Source organism: Lynx canadensis, chromosome D1 (genome assembly GCF_007474595.2).
Source record: "Lynx canadensis isolate LIC74 chromosome D1, mLynCan4.pri.v2, whole genome shotgun sequence".
Taxonomy (NCBI): domain Eukaryota; kingdom Metazoa; phylum Chordata; class Mammalia; order Carnivora; family Felidae; genus Lynx; species Lynx canadensis.
Genome location: NC_044312.2, coordinates 19864139 through 19879746, shown reverse-complemented (window position 1 = coordinate 19879746; position 15608 = coordinate 19864139). Strand labels below are relative to the sequence as shown.

At 43.1% G+C, this 15608-nt stretch overlaps 1 protein-coding gene and 1 non-coding gene across 2 annotated transcripts in view; one reads left to right on the top strand and one right to left on the bottom strand.

The window, feature by feature from the left end:
• The window catches only part of CRTAM (cytotoxic and regulatory T cell molecule), a 28069-nt gene that overhangs the window by 7091 nt on the left and 5370 nt on the right, over nucleotides 1-15608 (bottom strand). Inside the window, 6 exon segments of the mRNA XM_032595017.1 lie at nucleotides 1414-1494; nucleotides 5786-5947; nucleotides 6878-7021; nucleotides 9249-9401; nucleotides 12642-12668; nucleotides 12671-12787. Coding sequence (XP_032450908.1) covers nucleotides 1414-1494; nucleotides 5786-5947; nucleotides 6878-7021; nucleotides 9249-9401; nucleotides 12642-12668; nucleotides 12671-12787 — 684 coding nt within the window.
• Nucleotides 11261-11369, top strand: LOC115526587. The gene has a single exon (XR_003972647.1). It is a non-coding gene; the product is annotated as a U6 spliceosomal RNA (small nuclear RNA).

Below are 15608 nucleotides of genomic sequence, written 5' to 3'. Positions count from 1 at the left end.
CATTCAAACCTGTACTGGCCTCTCCCCCTTAGAAGCAGGGTGTTCTGTGATGGTTTTGCTAGGTGAGAGAAGTCATAGAAATAAGAGATCTCTTCTGATTTTGTTGCTCGTCCTGCCTATTCCCACCTTCCCGCCTCCCCCTCCCAACCTAGTCTCTTGCTTTTTTAGCCCATTGCACAGCGCCACTGTGTGGATCCCACGGGGAATGAGACCACCCATTCTACTGAAAATGGCTATTATTAACTGTAATACAATCATAGGAATTGAAAGCTGAAAGGAAATTTAGAAACCATATTAAATCTTCGGTTCTATATGAAAAAGCAGAGCAGAAAATTGGGTTGTTTAGTAGCTCCGTAAGCCAATTTAAAGACAAGTCGATTCTAAACACGTTTAAAAAAATTGGATTATTAAAGCAAGTGATGTGACCGCTCCACTTCAGGTTATTTTCAATTTCCATCGTCCTTCAAAAAACCGTACGGTACATATTGCTTCTATCGGTGTTTAGAAACCCCAAACATTGACTTTTTAAATATTATTCCAGATAAAAGTTGTAGAAAAATACAATCTGATACTCAACCATGAACATACATGCTAATGATACGAAAACATTTATCCCATCAAATGAAATTATTAGAGACACACTATTTGAAATAGGAAGAGGACACGTAGGAATTTCTGCCCTTTCTGGCTGAGGCTGTTTTGCTCAAAACATCATAACAAATGAATGTATTCATACACGTATATATTCGCACTGCGTTTTCTGAGTACCTCCTAGTGCCAGATACTACGCTAGTAAAATACAAAGATAAACACGTGATTATTCCCCACAGTTAACCCCCCAATGGGTTCACTGTCTAAAAAGTTGGTTATAATTCATTCAGGCTTTTTAAATTCTGCGTTTAGGGTTCAATCCTGTCATCAAAAACTATCTGAGTTCTTGGCAACCAAGTAACTGAGGTGTTTTCAAAGGTGATTTTGTTCTTCTGTGACGAAGAGCAGCAAATCTCCAGATCCTGTTCCTTTGCCCTTTGCTGAAATCAAGTCTTTATTTTGTGTTTAGTCTGTTCTGGATGAGAAAACAATGAAACGAGTCTCTCCATAAATGAATACAACCTTGCCCTTTACCATAGAGGAATTCAAAGGTCACTATTGTGTGTGTGTGTGTGTGTGTGTGTGTGTGTGTATCAAGCAACATAGTACTGAATTTACAAGGCATTAGTGGCCCTGAAGCCCCCCCGCCCCCAACTAAGGGAACATTCTACCACAAAGCTGGAACCAGCAGGGGGGGTCCTGCATAGTCTTATTAAAATTTTTTAAAAATCTGAAAATTGAGAATTGGAAAAGTGACCTTCCCGAGGAGGCATGATTTTTTTTTTTTTTTTTGGTCTTAAGTTTTAATGGGTTGACACTTACCAGTGCTAGTGGGCTGCTGAGGGTCTGCAGACGATGGAGAGTTTTTCTCCAGGGCATCTGAAGCTGTCTCTCGATCAGTAACTAGGAAAGGGGAAAAACAGAATTCTGCAACCACGGAGAGCAGTTTTACCCACATTGTACTCAGTACAGTAGGTTGGAGAATGTATTTGGCTGCTACCTGCTCGTGGAGGTTTTTGCAGAAACCTCAGCGCTACGTATTCTGCAGCTCTTGCTCTGGTTTTTGAATCTGTATCCTGCTGGCTGCCCATCTGCTAAGCTGCCTGGCTTAGAAGTGCAGCGTGCTGGACTTGGAGTGGTACATTTGGCAATAATAGGCAGAGGGTATTCGCTGTCTTTCCCTCTCTTTCCATCTACCTGCCTGCCCCTCTGTCTGTGTGTCCGTCTATGCATTCACCTATCTCCCTCCTTATTTATTAGTTAGGTGGCCTTGGAGTCAGTCACGGAGTGGGTCGAATTCCAATGCTGTTGACTTGGCTTGTGCTGAGTTTGAGCAAGATGCCTAATCTCCTGAACGCTCAATTTTTTCTTACCTGTAAAATGGAAATGCTAAGCTTTGCCCTTGGGAGGTTTTTTTGTGTGTACGTGAGAATTAATGAGTTCATTCATACAACACGTTCAGCCCAATGCTTTGCTGTTTATAAAACATAATGCTTACAGTATAACATAAAACAATGTTTAGGGATGTCTCCAGACATTCAGTGTAGCGCGGATTTGACCCCTGAGCCGTCCTGCAACCAGTGGGTGTATAGGAAAGGTGCCTGAAATTTTATAAATAGGGATACGTGACGGGTAGGTCATGTCTTTTTGGAATCTGTGAGTGCTTCTCAGCTTTTTATTTAATGGCTTTGAACGTTTCTTTTCTTAAACATGTAAAACTTTTGGAAACGATACAAATGCCAGAGTTGAATGAGAGAGCTCTGAGAAGAGGAAGAACCACCACTAAGGAAACAACAGAGAAACAGTAATTTAGACTGTCAGGCTAAGATGAACTCTGTGACCACAAAGATGTCAGGGAACATTGAAAAGACAGCTGCTAGCAATGAAAGGAGAGAAAAAGCTTGAAAGCTAGTAGGATGGAAATCCTGGAGGCAAATTATAAGACGAGTATATGGGAAATATTGGGGGCACATAGAAAAATTATCAAGAATGATCAAGATCTTCTGGAATAATGTGTATGATACTGTGTGGATTCAGGTAATTATATATTTTTGTACAGAACAGGAGATATACACACACCCATGAGTTTGTATTTACTTTGATTTGTTCTCCCAGTCAACAAGCTAGTGAGTAGATTCAGTTAGACCAAATGTTATTTTGATTAAATGGGTACTGGTGCTTTATGATTTCTGTCCCTGCTTGGTTAGAATGTTATAGACTTGTGCTGTTCAATACAGCACACACGGGCTACACTATTTAAGTTTAAATTAATAAAAGTTAATATTAAAAATTTACTCAGTTGCACCGGCCACATTTCCGTTTTGAAAAACCTGTATCCACCCCTGTGAGCTTGACAGCTTCTAAATACTAAGACTCCGATGAAATCAGTGACGATATTAATGAATGGGATTTTGATGCCGAAATGTGTCAACATTTGAAAGTTCTGTATAAATCAATATGTTGATATTTTCCAAATGACCAAGGCACGATGCTACAAATCATGCCTGGCTAAAAGATTTATCCAAAGTGCAAATCTGTTCAAAGAATTTAATGTAACAAGGGCATGAAAAGTTCATTGATAGGGTTCCAGAGTCCACATAGCAATTAACCTTTAAGAAGTCACCTCTTGTTGAGTTTTACTATAGTATCAAAGAAGAATATGCACAATTATCTGAAAAGTTATTAATATCATCTTCCCTTTCCCAACTACGTATTTGTGGGAGGCTGTATTTTTGTATATATTTCAAGCAAAACAACATACCGCAAGAGAATAAATGCTGAAATTATGAGAACCTAATTCTATGAAAGCAGATACCAAAGAGATTTTCAAGATGAAAAACAATGGCATTTTCCTCGCTAACATTTTGGCGTTGCAAAATACAGGGTTGTTTTTTTTTTTTAGACAAGTGTGTCATTTCTATGTATATGTAGTGGATTCATTTTTTAAATAAGTCAACTTTTTTTAGTTTTAATTTCTAATGCGTAAGTATGGACAGGTGCGATTCACATAAGTAAAAATTCTTTGGGGTCCTCAAATATTTGTAGGAGTGTGGAGGGTTCCTGCAATTGGTGAGTGTGAGAACTGTCGCTCAAGTTTTTTGTTTTTATCTCACCTCCAGATAAGTAACAGGAAATCAAGATTCCTCATTGGGAATACTAAAAAGATGAAGTAAATCATTGTGAAGGTGGCCTGATCTATTCCTGTCCTGTTTTCCTTCTCCAAGCATTGCGTTGTGAGTTTTTCAAAGGAAGACGTTACTCATTCCAGTACCTGCCCCCTCTCTAGATATGGTGCTTGCCTGATGTTCATTTTCTCAAGTCCTACCATGCAGTGTGGGGATGAAGGGGGTCAGAATCCTTACTTGTAAAATTATTTTATCTTATTTCATTAAAAAATGTTTTTTTAATGTTTATTTATTTTTGAGAGAGAGAGAGAGAGAGAGCGAGAGAGAGCGCGCGAGAGCGCGCACAAGCAGGAAAGGGGCAGAGAGAGAGAGGGAGACACAGAATCCAAAGCAGACTCCAGGCTCTGAACTGTCAGCACAGAGCCTGACGCAGGACTCGAACACACAGATTGCAAGATCGTGACCTGAGCTGAAGTCCGAGGCTTAACGGACTGAGCCACCCAGACGTCCCCTTGTAAGTGTGTTTTAAAGCATTCACACTAATCCACCTTGTAAAACTCATGGGATGAACAAAATGGGTGTAGTATCTGTACGTCCATGCAGTAGCTTGCCACAGGGGAAAGTCATAAACACATGGAAGCCACCAACTGCTGATACTGGAATTACTCTTTGAATACTTAATGAAGATCTGGCAGTGGGGGCTAAACAGTCGACCGTTAGGTCATAAATAAAAGTCAAGTCGTATCCCATTACTGTTAGAAGCATTGGATGGCTAGGATTTTGAGTCGTAGAGAACTACGGCCATAATGGAAGAGAAAGAAACTGTGATTTCCCCTCGAGAGTAAATTTTTGTAGGTGGCCCGAACAATAGCTGAAGAAGTCAACATAGATTTTTTTTCGACCTGGTTGGTTCTCTTATTTAAGACTCTGATGGACTTTCAGAAGCATCCCCTACCCCCCCCCCCCTTGCGCATGCTCTGTGCTCCACTGACAGCAGAGGCTGGAGGGGGAGGAGTCATCAGGAGGTAGGAATGTTTGCGTCAGATTATAGTACCCAGCCGTGTCTGCGGGGGCTTAAGTCTTCTAAATACAGCTTCCTCAAGACTTGCTACTTTTGGTTTGACGAGAAAGTGACTGGTGGAAAACCTGTGGTAGTGAGGGGGGGACCTGTTAGCCACAGCAGCGGCACCCCCACCCCCCACGGGGCAGCATGGCAGTTTTCCCACCATGGTGTTCTCCTTCACCAGCGCCTTTCATTAGCAGTAATTTCCCAAAGAGCTTTTTCAGCAAACGTGTCCTCATCCAACAGCTTCCTCCTTCCCTAGCGTGAGTGGATCCTTGTACTTCAGAAATTCTTCTGACACTGAGAGGTACTTTATACAATAATGAAGGTCAGAGTCTTGTGATTCATGCTACCTCTTACTAGATACTTCTTGACTCAAAAATTTTCTAGAGGTTTGAAATCACTTTTTTTTTTTTTTTTTTTGCATTTGATGAAGGGATCATTCTGGAAAAATGGAGGCGACTTCTCTTCACAGTTACGATGTGACGTTTCGTTTGTTATTTGTTCTGCTCGGAATGTTAACCTGGTTAAACTAAAATCCGCAGAACGGTCATAACAAAAGAAATCTAAAGAGTAACCATGACTTAGTTTGACTGTGTGAATGTTTTATATTAACGTAAAATGATATGGACAAGTTTAGATTTATTTCAACGGCAATTATCTCCTTTTGGGTATGATTCAGATAACCTCTTCAAAATCATGAGTGCAATCAAACGAATCAAGGCCAAGTTATGTCAGCGGTCATTATCAAAAAGCAGGCATGATGCTGTTTGCATATGGCGCTCTGCTAGGCTTTCTGCACAACTGGGGTTCCCAACGTTGGGACGGTCGCGTTCTGACGCCCAGCTGGAGAAATTGCAGTCATTAAGGGAATCTGCTGTTAAGGAGAGCTTTGTTGACTGCGATCTCACTCTGAAGGACTTTTCCCATTCCATTTAATTTTGTTCAATAGTGTACTATGAAGGTAAATTGAAAATGATTAAAAGCAATCATTCATCCCTCTTACCCATATCTTCAAATCGGAATGGTGCCACCAGTTTTCTTCCTTGTAGACCTTTGTGTCGGATAATGCAGTCCACTGTTGAGTTTTTGCTGTACGTGTGGACTCTGAGGATGCTGCTGCTGTTACATTTCTTCCCATCGGTTTCAAACTCATGGTGGGTTTCACCTATGGAGCGAGTTAAAGAGGTGTTTGAAGTTGTGGCTACTTAATACCATTGGGTGGTTTGGTTCCCTCAGAGACCAATGGCCTTGACCTCTTGGCAAAGCTGCTAGACTTCTAACCTCATTCTGACTTCAGCCAACTCCCTTGTACCTACGTGGCCCTAGTCACAGAGGGGAGCAGGTGAATAACAGTGAATAGGTTTCTGTAAACCCATCACTACTGGGGGAAAAAAAAATCCAAAGCTTATCGTGGTTACAACAAAGGCAGCCCGATGTTGTCAAACACAAAGACCCACGACTTTACTCAGTTTGGACGAATGAGGCAAATTAATGGAGAGGTCTTGGAATGATGTAGAATTGGCATGGGATGAATCTCTCTATGATTAAGTAAAATTGAATGTAACCTGTGTTACAACGTACACAAACCGTAAACAGGTCCCAAGTGTGACAGTTTGTTATCCTGCTTAGTCAATTGAACGCTGCTTCAATCTAATCAAAGTTCAGATTCTTTGGTACCATATGATATTTTTATCTGTCACTGAGGGTACTGCGCTTTATAAGTGTTCCAATATACAAGCATTGTGGTAAATGTATTTTCAATTTTGTGTCTGCTACACAAGTCATGCTGAGGTAATAGCTGTTTTCCTGTTTTATGAAATTCTGTTGAATTTTAAGAAGCCATAATAAAGACTCTATTTTAGGTTTCTACTTTGTTTTAAGCACAAACAGGCAATCATATTATTTGTGATAGGTTTTCAAGATGAAGGCATAGTATCGATTGGTTATAAAGATAATTTGGAAAAGAACTGATGGATTAATGAATGTTGTTTTCTGGCACTTGGTGCCACCAGAGGGCGCCAGAGGATTTAAAACTTCCTTGGAAATGTAAGTAGGAAGGAAAACAAAGGAGGAAAGAACCATCTCCCCTACTTACCGTAGAGCTCTATGTCATTCCCTAAAATCCAAGTTATCTGCGGAGGGGGCTTACTTCTCACGGTGGAGCATTTAAGCGTAACGTGTTCTTTTCCATTTTGCATTCTGGTAACTGAAGCTTCCAGGATTGGTGTGGAAGGAGTTGCTGGAAGAAAATTGTTTTTTTTCATGCTTAATTAGCTGGTCTACGTATCCCAGTAAAGCACGGAGTCTGATCATCTGTAGGGATGATTGTAGCGTATGGTCTCAATAATGGGATTTTTTTTTTTTTTTTTTTTTTCTCGACCTTTTCCAGAATACTGTTAAAGGGCTTTTATGTACTTGTAACGCTACCTTGGCTGTAGTCACATTGTTTGTTACTCAGTGTATGATTAGTCCCTGAAAATCCCCAGTGTTTCAACAGCAATTTTTGCCTTTGACAAATGACTGTATTTGATTAGTGACATGAAAGGAGTTGGTTTATGGCTGTTTCCGTTCTAAACTTTCATGAGTGTATGATTCACGCCAAGGTAAGTTAGTTCCGTCCCCTCCTTACATCAAAAGGTGCATTTCTTTCTTTCTTTCTTTTTTTTTTTTTAAATTTTTTTTTTTAACATTTATTTATTTTTGAGACAGAGAGAGACAGAGCATGAACGGGGCAGGGTCAGAGAGAGGGAGACACAGAATCTGAAATAGGCTCCAGGCTCTGAGCAGTCAGCACAGAGCCCGACGAGGGGCTCGAACTCACGGACCGCGAGATCGTGACCTGAGCTGAAGTCGGCCGCTTAACCGACTGAGCCACCCAGGCGCCCCAAAAGGTGCATTTCTTTTATAAAGGACCCATTTGTCCGTTTTCTTCCTACTCTTGTCTTGGGAATGGAATTCACCCTAGAACAGTGTGGGCATTAGGGGCACTGACACCTCCCTCAACAACTGCGCAGTCAAAAATCTCTGTATAACTTTTGACTCCCCCCAAACTTAACTAAAAGCTTGCTGTTGATGGGAAGCCTTACTGATAACATGAACAACTGGTTAGCACGTTTTTGTATGTTCTATGTATTTTATAGTGTATTCTTACAGTAAAATAAGCTGGAGAAAAGAAACTGTGAAGAAAATCATGAGGAAGAGAAAATACATTTATAGGACTGGACTGTATTTAGTGACAAAAATCCACGCGTAAGTGGACCGGCACAATTCAAGCCTGTGTGGTCCAAGGGGCAAGTGTGATTTTTAGTTAGGCTAACTTCTTCCTCTTTCCCGTTCTACTTCACACTTTGGTCCCGAACCCTACTCTTTCGCATTTATTTGCTGATTTGTCTGCCATCGAAACATGGTAAAGTCAGCCCCGAGCATGCAGCATTGGATGCCGGCAGTACACATATGAAAAAATTAGCTATTTGAGGAGCTCATAGTCCGGTGATAGACTCAGCCCCTAAACTGTCAGCTGAAAGATCATGTATTAAGTGCAGCGAGAAAGGTACGCGTGGAGAGTTCTAAGACCCCAGAAGAGCACACAATCAGCGTGAGCCAGAGTGCCACGAGGGGTGGCCAGTAAGGTGGGTGAGTCACATTGGTTCTTAAAACCCGAAGGGAGCCATTCCTTCCCAGATACTTCGTTACCCCGCAGGCACCACGCTGTATTAATTCAACCGAAGTCTAAGAATTAAGAAATCCACTTGTGGGATATGTGGAATTATGCCACTTAGAGATCGACAGAAAGCAGTGTTTCGAATTGATCTGTTCCATCACAAAAATCGGAAGAGTAAAGACAGTAAGACTCAGGCTGAACACAGCTGACCGTCCACAGAACTGGGCAGGTCCCGGGCGATCTGGACGCTGTTACTTCCTATCCTCGTCTCCCAACCCACCTCTCACTGGCAGAGAGGGACTGGTTTGGGCAGAGGATGCGAGCCGTTGCCCAGTGCAGTCACCTCTGAATTCATCCCATCTTCGGCTATACAGTTGTAAGGTTCTACTTTTTTTTTTTTTTTTTTTTTTTTTTTTTTACACACTGCTTTGCCTGTCTAAACTAGCGTGCCAACTCCTGGCGGGCACGGATTGTGTCTAATCCCTCGTTGATTCCCAGGAGCTTAGTACAGTGCCTGGCACACGGTCGTGGCTCATCAAATATTAATTCTCCTTCCTTTTAATTTCCCCAGAGAGGAAACTTCCCTGATGCCAGAGACACGTTTCACAAAGTCACATTTTAATCTAGAGCTCTCCGGTCAACATGTTCCTTTCTGCTCCCTTTCGACAAAGGATGGCAGAGGTCCCCTGGGAAATGCCTTGCTACAGGCGCTGTTTCTAAACTCAGATGTTAAGCGTGAGCATGATGTGTCCTGTTCAGAGGCCCGTCGCTCCCCTGCTGGGTGTGCTGGCTGTCAACCACCTACCTGTCACGATCACTTTTACTTCCTTTGTTCTCACGGAGCTGCCGTATCGTAAACACTTGTACACACCTTCATCTTGCTGGCTGACGTTAAGCACGCGGATGGAGAGCTGATGGGCGGAGTGATGCCGAAGCTGGTATTTGGGATGTTTTAAAGCTGGACCAGAAGGCAAAGGAACTGTTAGGAAGCAAACTAGCAGATGAATACAGACTCTCTGCCCCTTGGTTCTTCACAGGAGGGGCTTTTGAATTGCACACGTGGACGGAGCAAATGTCACATCTTTGATTGAGCTGCCTTCCAAATTTCTGGTGTCACCAGCTCGATGCCTCTCAACAGCTCCACGTTCGTTTAGGAAACAAAATATTTTGCTACTGGGGTCTGTGAGATAAACCGGTCGCTTCATTTGCACGTGTATGAAATTAACTGACATTAACCCTGTGCTGGTGACGGGTTCAGGCTGCAGAAGGATTACATCCCCCCTCCCCCCCCCCTTTTTTTTTTTTTACATTATGAAAAATGCCCCAAAGTCATTCCCTCCTTGAAATCTGATGGATTGAGGCTGTCTTGTCACAAAGGATGTGAAGAATGGAAGATCAGTGCACGGCTAGTCATTACGCCAGTTGGCTGCTTTTTCTCTTTATGTCTTTTAAGGGCTTTGTTTTTGAGTAATCTCTACGCACAACGTGGGGCTCGGCTCGTAACCCGGATCGAGAGCTGCATATGCTTCATCAACTGGGCCAGCCAGGCGCCCCTTTTGTCTTTAATTTTTTAGAAATCGGTTATTACTTGAAGCTTCCTAAAGATTTTAGCAAGTGGGGCGCCTGGGTGGCGCTGTCGGTTAGGCGTCCGACTTCAGCCAGGTCACGATCTCGCGGTCCGGGAGTTCGAGCCCCGCGTCAGGCTCTGGGCTGATGGCTCGGAGCCTGGAGCCTGTTTCTGATTCTGTGTCTCCCTCTCTCTCTGCCCCTCCCCCGTTCATGCTCTGTCTCTCTCTGTCCCAAAAATAAATAAAAAGCGTTGAAAAAAAAAAAATTAAAAAAAAAAAAAGATTTTAGCAAGTGGTTTTTGTTTTTATTTTTGTTCTGTTTGGTTTGAGTCTATGTTGACCTGGGATGTCTATCTCAGACCATAGGTCCCTTAGCAAATCAGAGGCTCCTGAAATGAGTGGTCTTGTCTTCCTTCCCTTCCTTCCCCTCCTTCTCCACCGCCCCCCCCCCCCACTCTCCCTGCTTTCTTTCGAGATTTGTAACACAAACAAACCTAAAATAGTTGTGCTTTGAATGGCTGCCCAAGGAAGGTTGTCTCGCATCTGAAATAATGGTTGTATGTCCTGGGACACTGCTGTGACCCGGGCTAGAACCCCTGAATTCTCAGCCTCAGCACTGTTGACTTTTGAGTCCATAATTCCTTGTTGCGGGGGCCCTCCTGTACATTATAAGATGTTTAGCAACAACCCGGGCCTTTCTACTCACTAGATGCCAGTGCCCCTGCCTGTCCCCAATTACAACAACCAGAATTCTTTCCAGACATTGCCCTGTGTCCCCTGGAAGGCAAGAATGACCCCCCAGTTGAGCATCACCGAGTTCAATCAAGGTACTCTGCTAGAAACTTGGGAGTGCCCATCTTATCCTGGTTTGCCAAAAACCAAGCCAAAACCAGAGAAAGCGTGATTTAACGGCAATTATCTCTACCCAAAGTTTTTCTCTCAAAACTTTTAACAACCAATATCTACTTTATTGGAATCTACTATTGATAGTTGATTTAGTTTGAAATATGTGGTTATTTTACATTGAACATAGCAGCATTTAAAGATTTTTTTAATGTTTATTTTTGAGAGAGAGAGAGGGAGGAGACCGCATGAGTGGGGAAGGGGCAGAGAGAGAGGGAGACACAGAATCCGAACCAGGCTCCAGGCTCTGAGCTGTCAGCACAGAGCCCGACGCGGGGCTCAGACTCCCGTACTGTGAGGTCATGATGTGAGCCAAAGTCCGATGCTTAACCAACTGAGCCACGCAGGCGCCCCGAACACAGCGATATTTAAAAAATGTTTCATAGCTACAGAGAAGAATAGCATGGCCCCTGTGCAAGGATGACCTGCAAATTCGTGAAGCGTTCCATATTTTTCTGGGTGTTGTATGGAAACCAATTTGACAATAAATTTCATATTTAAAAAAAAAATTTTTTTTAAATGTTTCATAGCATATTAAGTTTTTTAGGGGCTCTGCTTTTACAAGGCAGAATGCAATTTGCTGTTTTGGAAAACTTTTCCAAGTATTTGGCAGCTGAGAATATTAATGGAGACTTGCAGTGGTCTCATTATCTAGGGGAGGGTTTAGTAAAAATTCTGCCCAAAGAGATGAACTAAATAGACTTTTAAGAACACCTTCCTTGGGGCACCTGGGTGGCTCGTTTGTGAAGCAGCTGACTCTTGATTTCAGCTCAAGTCATGATCTCCAGTTGGTGAGTTCGAGCCCCGATGGGGCTCCGTGCTGACAGTGTGGAGCCTGCTTGGGATTCTCTCTCTCCCTCTCTCTCTCTCTCTGCCCCTCCCCTGCTTGCTGGCTTTCTCTCTCTCTCTCTCTCTCTCTCTCTCTCTCAAAATGAAAAAATAAACGTAAAAAAATACCTTTCCTTAAGAAAAAACAACATTGTGACTGTGCGGTGATGGATGTTAATTAGATTTACTGTGGCAATTGCTCCGAAATATATACATAATACTAGACCATTGTACACATCAATACAGGGTGACATGTCCACTATATCTCAATAAAACTGGGCGGGGGAGGGGGTTGCGGGGAAGAATCCCCTTCCATCTCAGGCATCCAGGGCTCATTTGTGTGCTTGTGAAAAGGAGGAATGACTGTCCTCCTTTCCGAAGCGGCATGTCCTGTCAGTTGCTCGGCGACCTTGCTTTTGTGCTGAGGCCAGCAGAAGAGGAGATATTGGGAAGGGAGTTTTGTGATGTGACTTGAGCTGCTCAGATGGAAAACGAAGCAGCTGGCTCCAGAACGGGGGGCGACGGTGTTAGCTGCCGGGGGACAAAGGGCCTCTAGTCAGTCTCCTGCCTGCCTGTCATGGCGCTGCTGAGAGTGAAAAAGCGAGGTGGGGGTAAGGTGCGGGCATGGAAACGTGCTTTGTAATTTGAGCCCCCTTTACCAGTCATTCTGGGGGGGTTTCCATTTCAGACTTCCTGTCAAAAAAGCAGCCGTGGTGTAAAATGATGAGGCTGCTGGGTGTGATCCCCGCGTAATCGTAGGTGGGCCAAGCCCATCGTTGGGGTGACTCATGCTGGTTTCTATCCCACACCAGCTTGTCTGTCTGGAAAATCCCTCAGGTTGCGATCTGGTGGCGATTGTTTTTTTTTGTTTGTTTGTTGTTTTTTGTTTTTTCACTTACCAGGATGCTCATTGAAAAAAATGGTGACCCTGATGGGGCCAGCCACTGCAGGGATGTGGTCTTCCCGTGAGAAACGACACACTTGAGAGTGAGCGTCTGGCCTTCCTCCACGGTGACTGTTTCTGTGTGGTTGGTCAGAAAGGCTTCTTGCAGAGGAAAGAAGTGGAGACAGTCAGGGCTGGCAATGGGGCAAGGCGCTCCCAAGCTGAGGCAGGGTCAACGCAACCTCCTCCTCAGCACAACCTCCTTCGTTCATTCAGTCATTCATTACGTACTTCTTTTTTTTTTTCAATAAACATTTGAAAATTTTTATTTATTTATTTTGAGAGAGAGAGAGCAAGCGGGGTTGGGGCAGAGAGCGAGAATCCCAGCAGGCTCCACGCTGTCCGCGCAGAGCCCGATGTGGGCTCGATCTCACAGACCGTGAGATCATGATCTGAGCCGAAATCAAGAGTCGGTCGCTCAACCAACTGAGCCACCCGGGCCCCTCTCATTACATGCTTCTTATAGAAACAAAACGTAAGTCAGTACAAAGGAGACAGCACTGTAGGTAGCGACAGTAGGATGTCTCCTGAAGGGGTGCGATTCTGATAGGAAATAAAGGAAAACGTTGAACAACATCCATCGGGCGCCTGCTCTCTCGTAGCCCAGAAACTCAGCCAGGCCACGTCAAACCGATATTTAATTTAACTTTCGAATAATCCTATAAAGAGCGAGTTACTTCGCTGGCTCTACAGATGAGGGAGTAGAGGCTGATGGTCACACAGGTCCTGGAGCTGGGATCTGGACCCGTGTCTGTGGTCTTCCAAGTCCACGGTCATGTAACTAGGTCAGACTGTCTCAATGATGAGACCGGAAAACTCAGCCTCTCTGGCCTCCGTTTATGAAGCAAGCTCCTTCTGGCTTGAAGTATAAGCAGCGTGTCTGGAATTCTAAGCGGCGCTCTTGTGAATTAGGGAGCTGCCCTTCACAGGAGCAGGGAGGGCCCCACCTGCAAAAGAGCTGCTGTGCTAGAGGAATGATGTTCTAAGATCTCTTCCATTTAATTTTCCACAGCACACTTTCTCCAGGCAACACGAGAGACTAGTTTCCCGAATCACAGCCCCCAGAGAATGGTAAACAATTGGTCGTAAACAGCTGCAAATGTATCCTCCCAAAAAAGGAAGTTGATAAAAAAAATTATAATAATAAATTGGATTTACTGCTGATTTGGCTGCCATCCGTTCTTCAAGTTTTAAATTAAAAAAAAAATTTTTTTTTTTTTGTTTTTAAGGAGAAGACAATTGTTATCAATGAAAGTACAAAACACTTCCGTAAACAGAAGAATACCATGGGGTTATAAATTATGATAGCAAATGTAATGAGTTTTACTCCATCATCTGAAACCTTAAAAAAAAAAAAGAGGGAAAGGAAAAACAGGAGTTTATTTCCTTGTGATAAATTTCAAGTATTAGGAAAAGTGCTTTGGAGAGCCCTGGGAATTAATTGGTGCAGACTTTTTAGTTTGTTCCATTTCTAGGTCATTAATTTCCATCTGGCCCCTGGCAATAATAACCCAGAATTGTTGTATTGCATTTGTATTGACTTCCATGGGAAAAAAGTTTGCTTGCGTTCTAATGGAAAAATACCCATATCATCAGTCCAATACTATAATGAACAATGAAGAGTCAATAAAAAGATACTGTGTTTTCCTAAGAGCGTTGAAGCATAAGCCCTGAATTCTGCTTAGGTTGGGTCATTTGGAAATATTTCATCTATAAAATCAACCCATATTGAGTAATAGGGATAATATTAGTAGAGATGCTTTGAAATGACAAGGAACTAAGTAAGGTGAAGCAACTTCTGAGCCAAGAAATTGAATCGGAAACTGTCTACCTTCTAATCGCTCCCATAATCATTCCTTATGATTCTCGCTTTACTTTCTAGTTCTTGTGTTAGCCTGCTTCCCACAGGTTGAAGTTTCTAGAGGGCAGTGACTAATGTCATAGTTCTCTAAAATTCATTCCTTACAGAAGCTATCACAGTGGTGAGCTTGAAAAGTAATGGTTTAATGCAGCTTTCATGATGGCACCATAATGCCGGCGATGGGCAGATGTCTTTGGTCTCCTGTTGTTAGTAGAATACTGAGAGACAGGAGGGAAGGCACTACGTTGAATCAACGATAGAATAAAAGACCGCTGTTAAGCAACATGCCCTGATTTCGTCTTTCAGGCCAGAAAATTGATACTTGGAAGTTTGCCCAAGTTCTTACCTTTCGGTAAAGTGATGGTCTAGACAGGAAGCCTGTATTGGGGAAATAGAAGCAGTGATATGTACGGCAGCCTGTTTGTGAATGAATGGCTTCCATTTTAAGATATCTTTTTCTCGAGATGCATGCTTTTGAGTGAAATTGCGTTATGTGATTCTTACAATGTAAAAAATTATAATGAGGGGCGCCTGGGTAGCTCAATCAGTTAAGCGTCCGACTCTGGTTCAGCTCAGGTCATGATCTCACGTTCGTGGGTTCATCCCCGCGTTGGGCTCCACGCTGTCATCCCGCTTGGGATTCCTCCATCCTCTCTCTCTTCTCTCTCCTCTCTCCTCTCTCCTCTCCTCTCCTCTCTCCTCTCTCTCTGCCCCTCACCCCCACCCACATACTCTCTCTCTCTCAAAATAAATAATACATTAAAAAAATTGTAATGAAATACAGTACGACTTCTTAGCAATATGCTATAAAGGAATTGTACCTCCTAAGATCGGTTTACCTCCTGTCGAGAATGTAGTATCGGCCAACTGACCTATCACACTATAAATGCCTGGGTTTTCAGATGGAAAGGGCTGCGTTGGAGACATAGGGCTGTTTTTTGTGACTCTGCTCCAGCCTGCCTTTAGCTTGACCAGCTCATTTCTCTTGCAGTGTTACCATGTTGGACCCTTGTTTTAGTTTTGAGACAGGAAGTCCTTGTAGAAAGGAAGAATGGCTCCAGT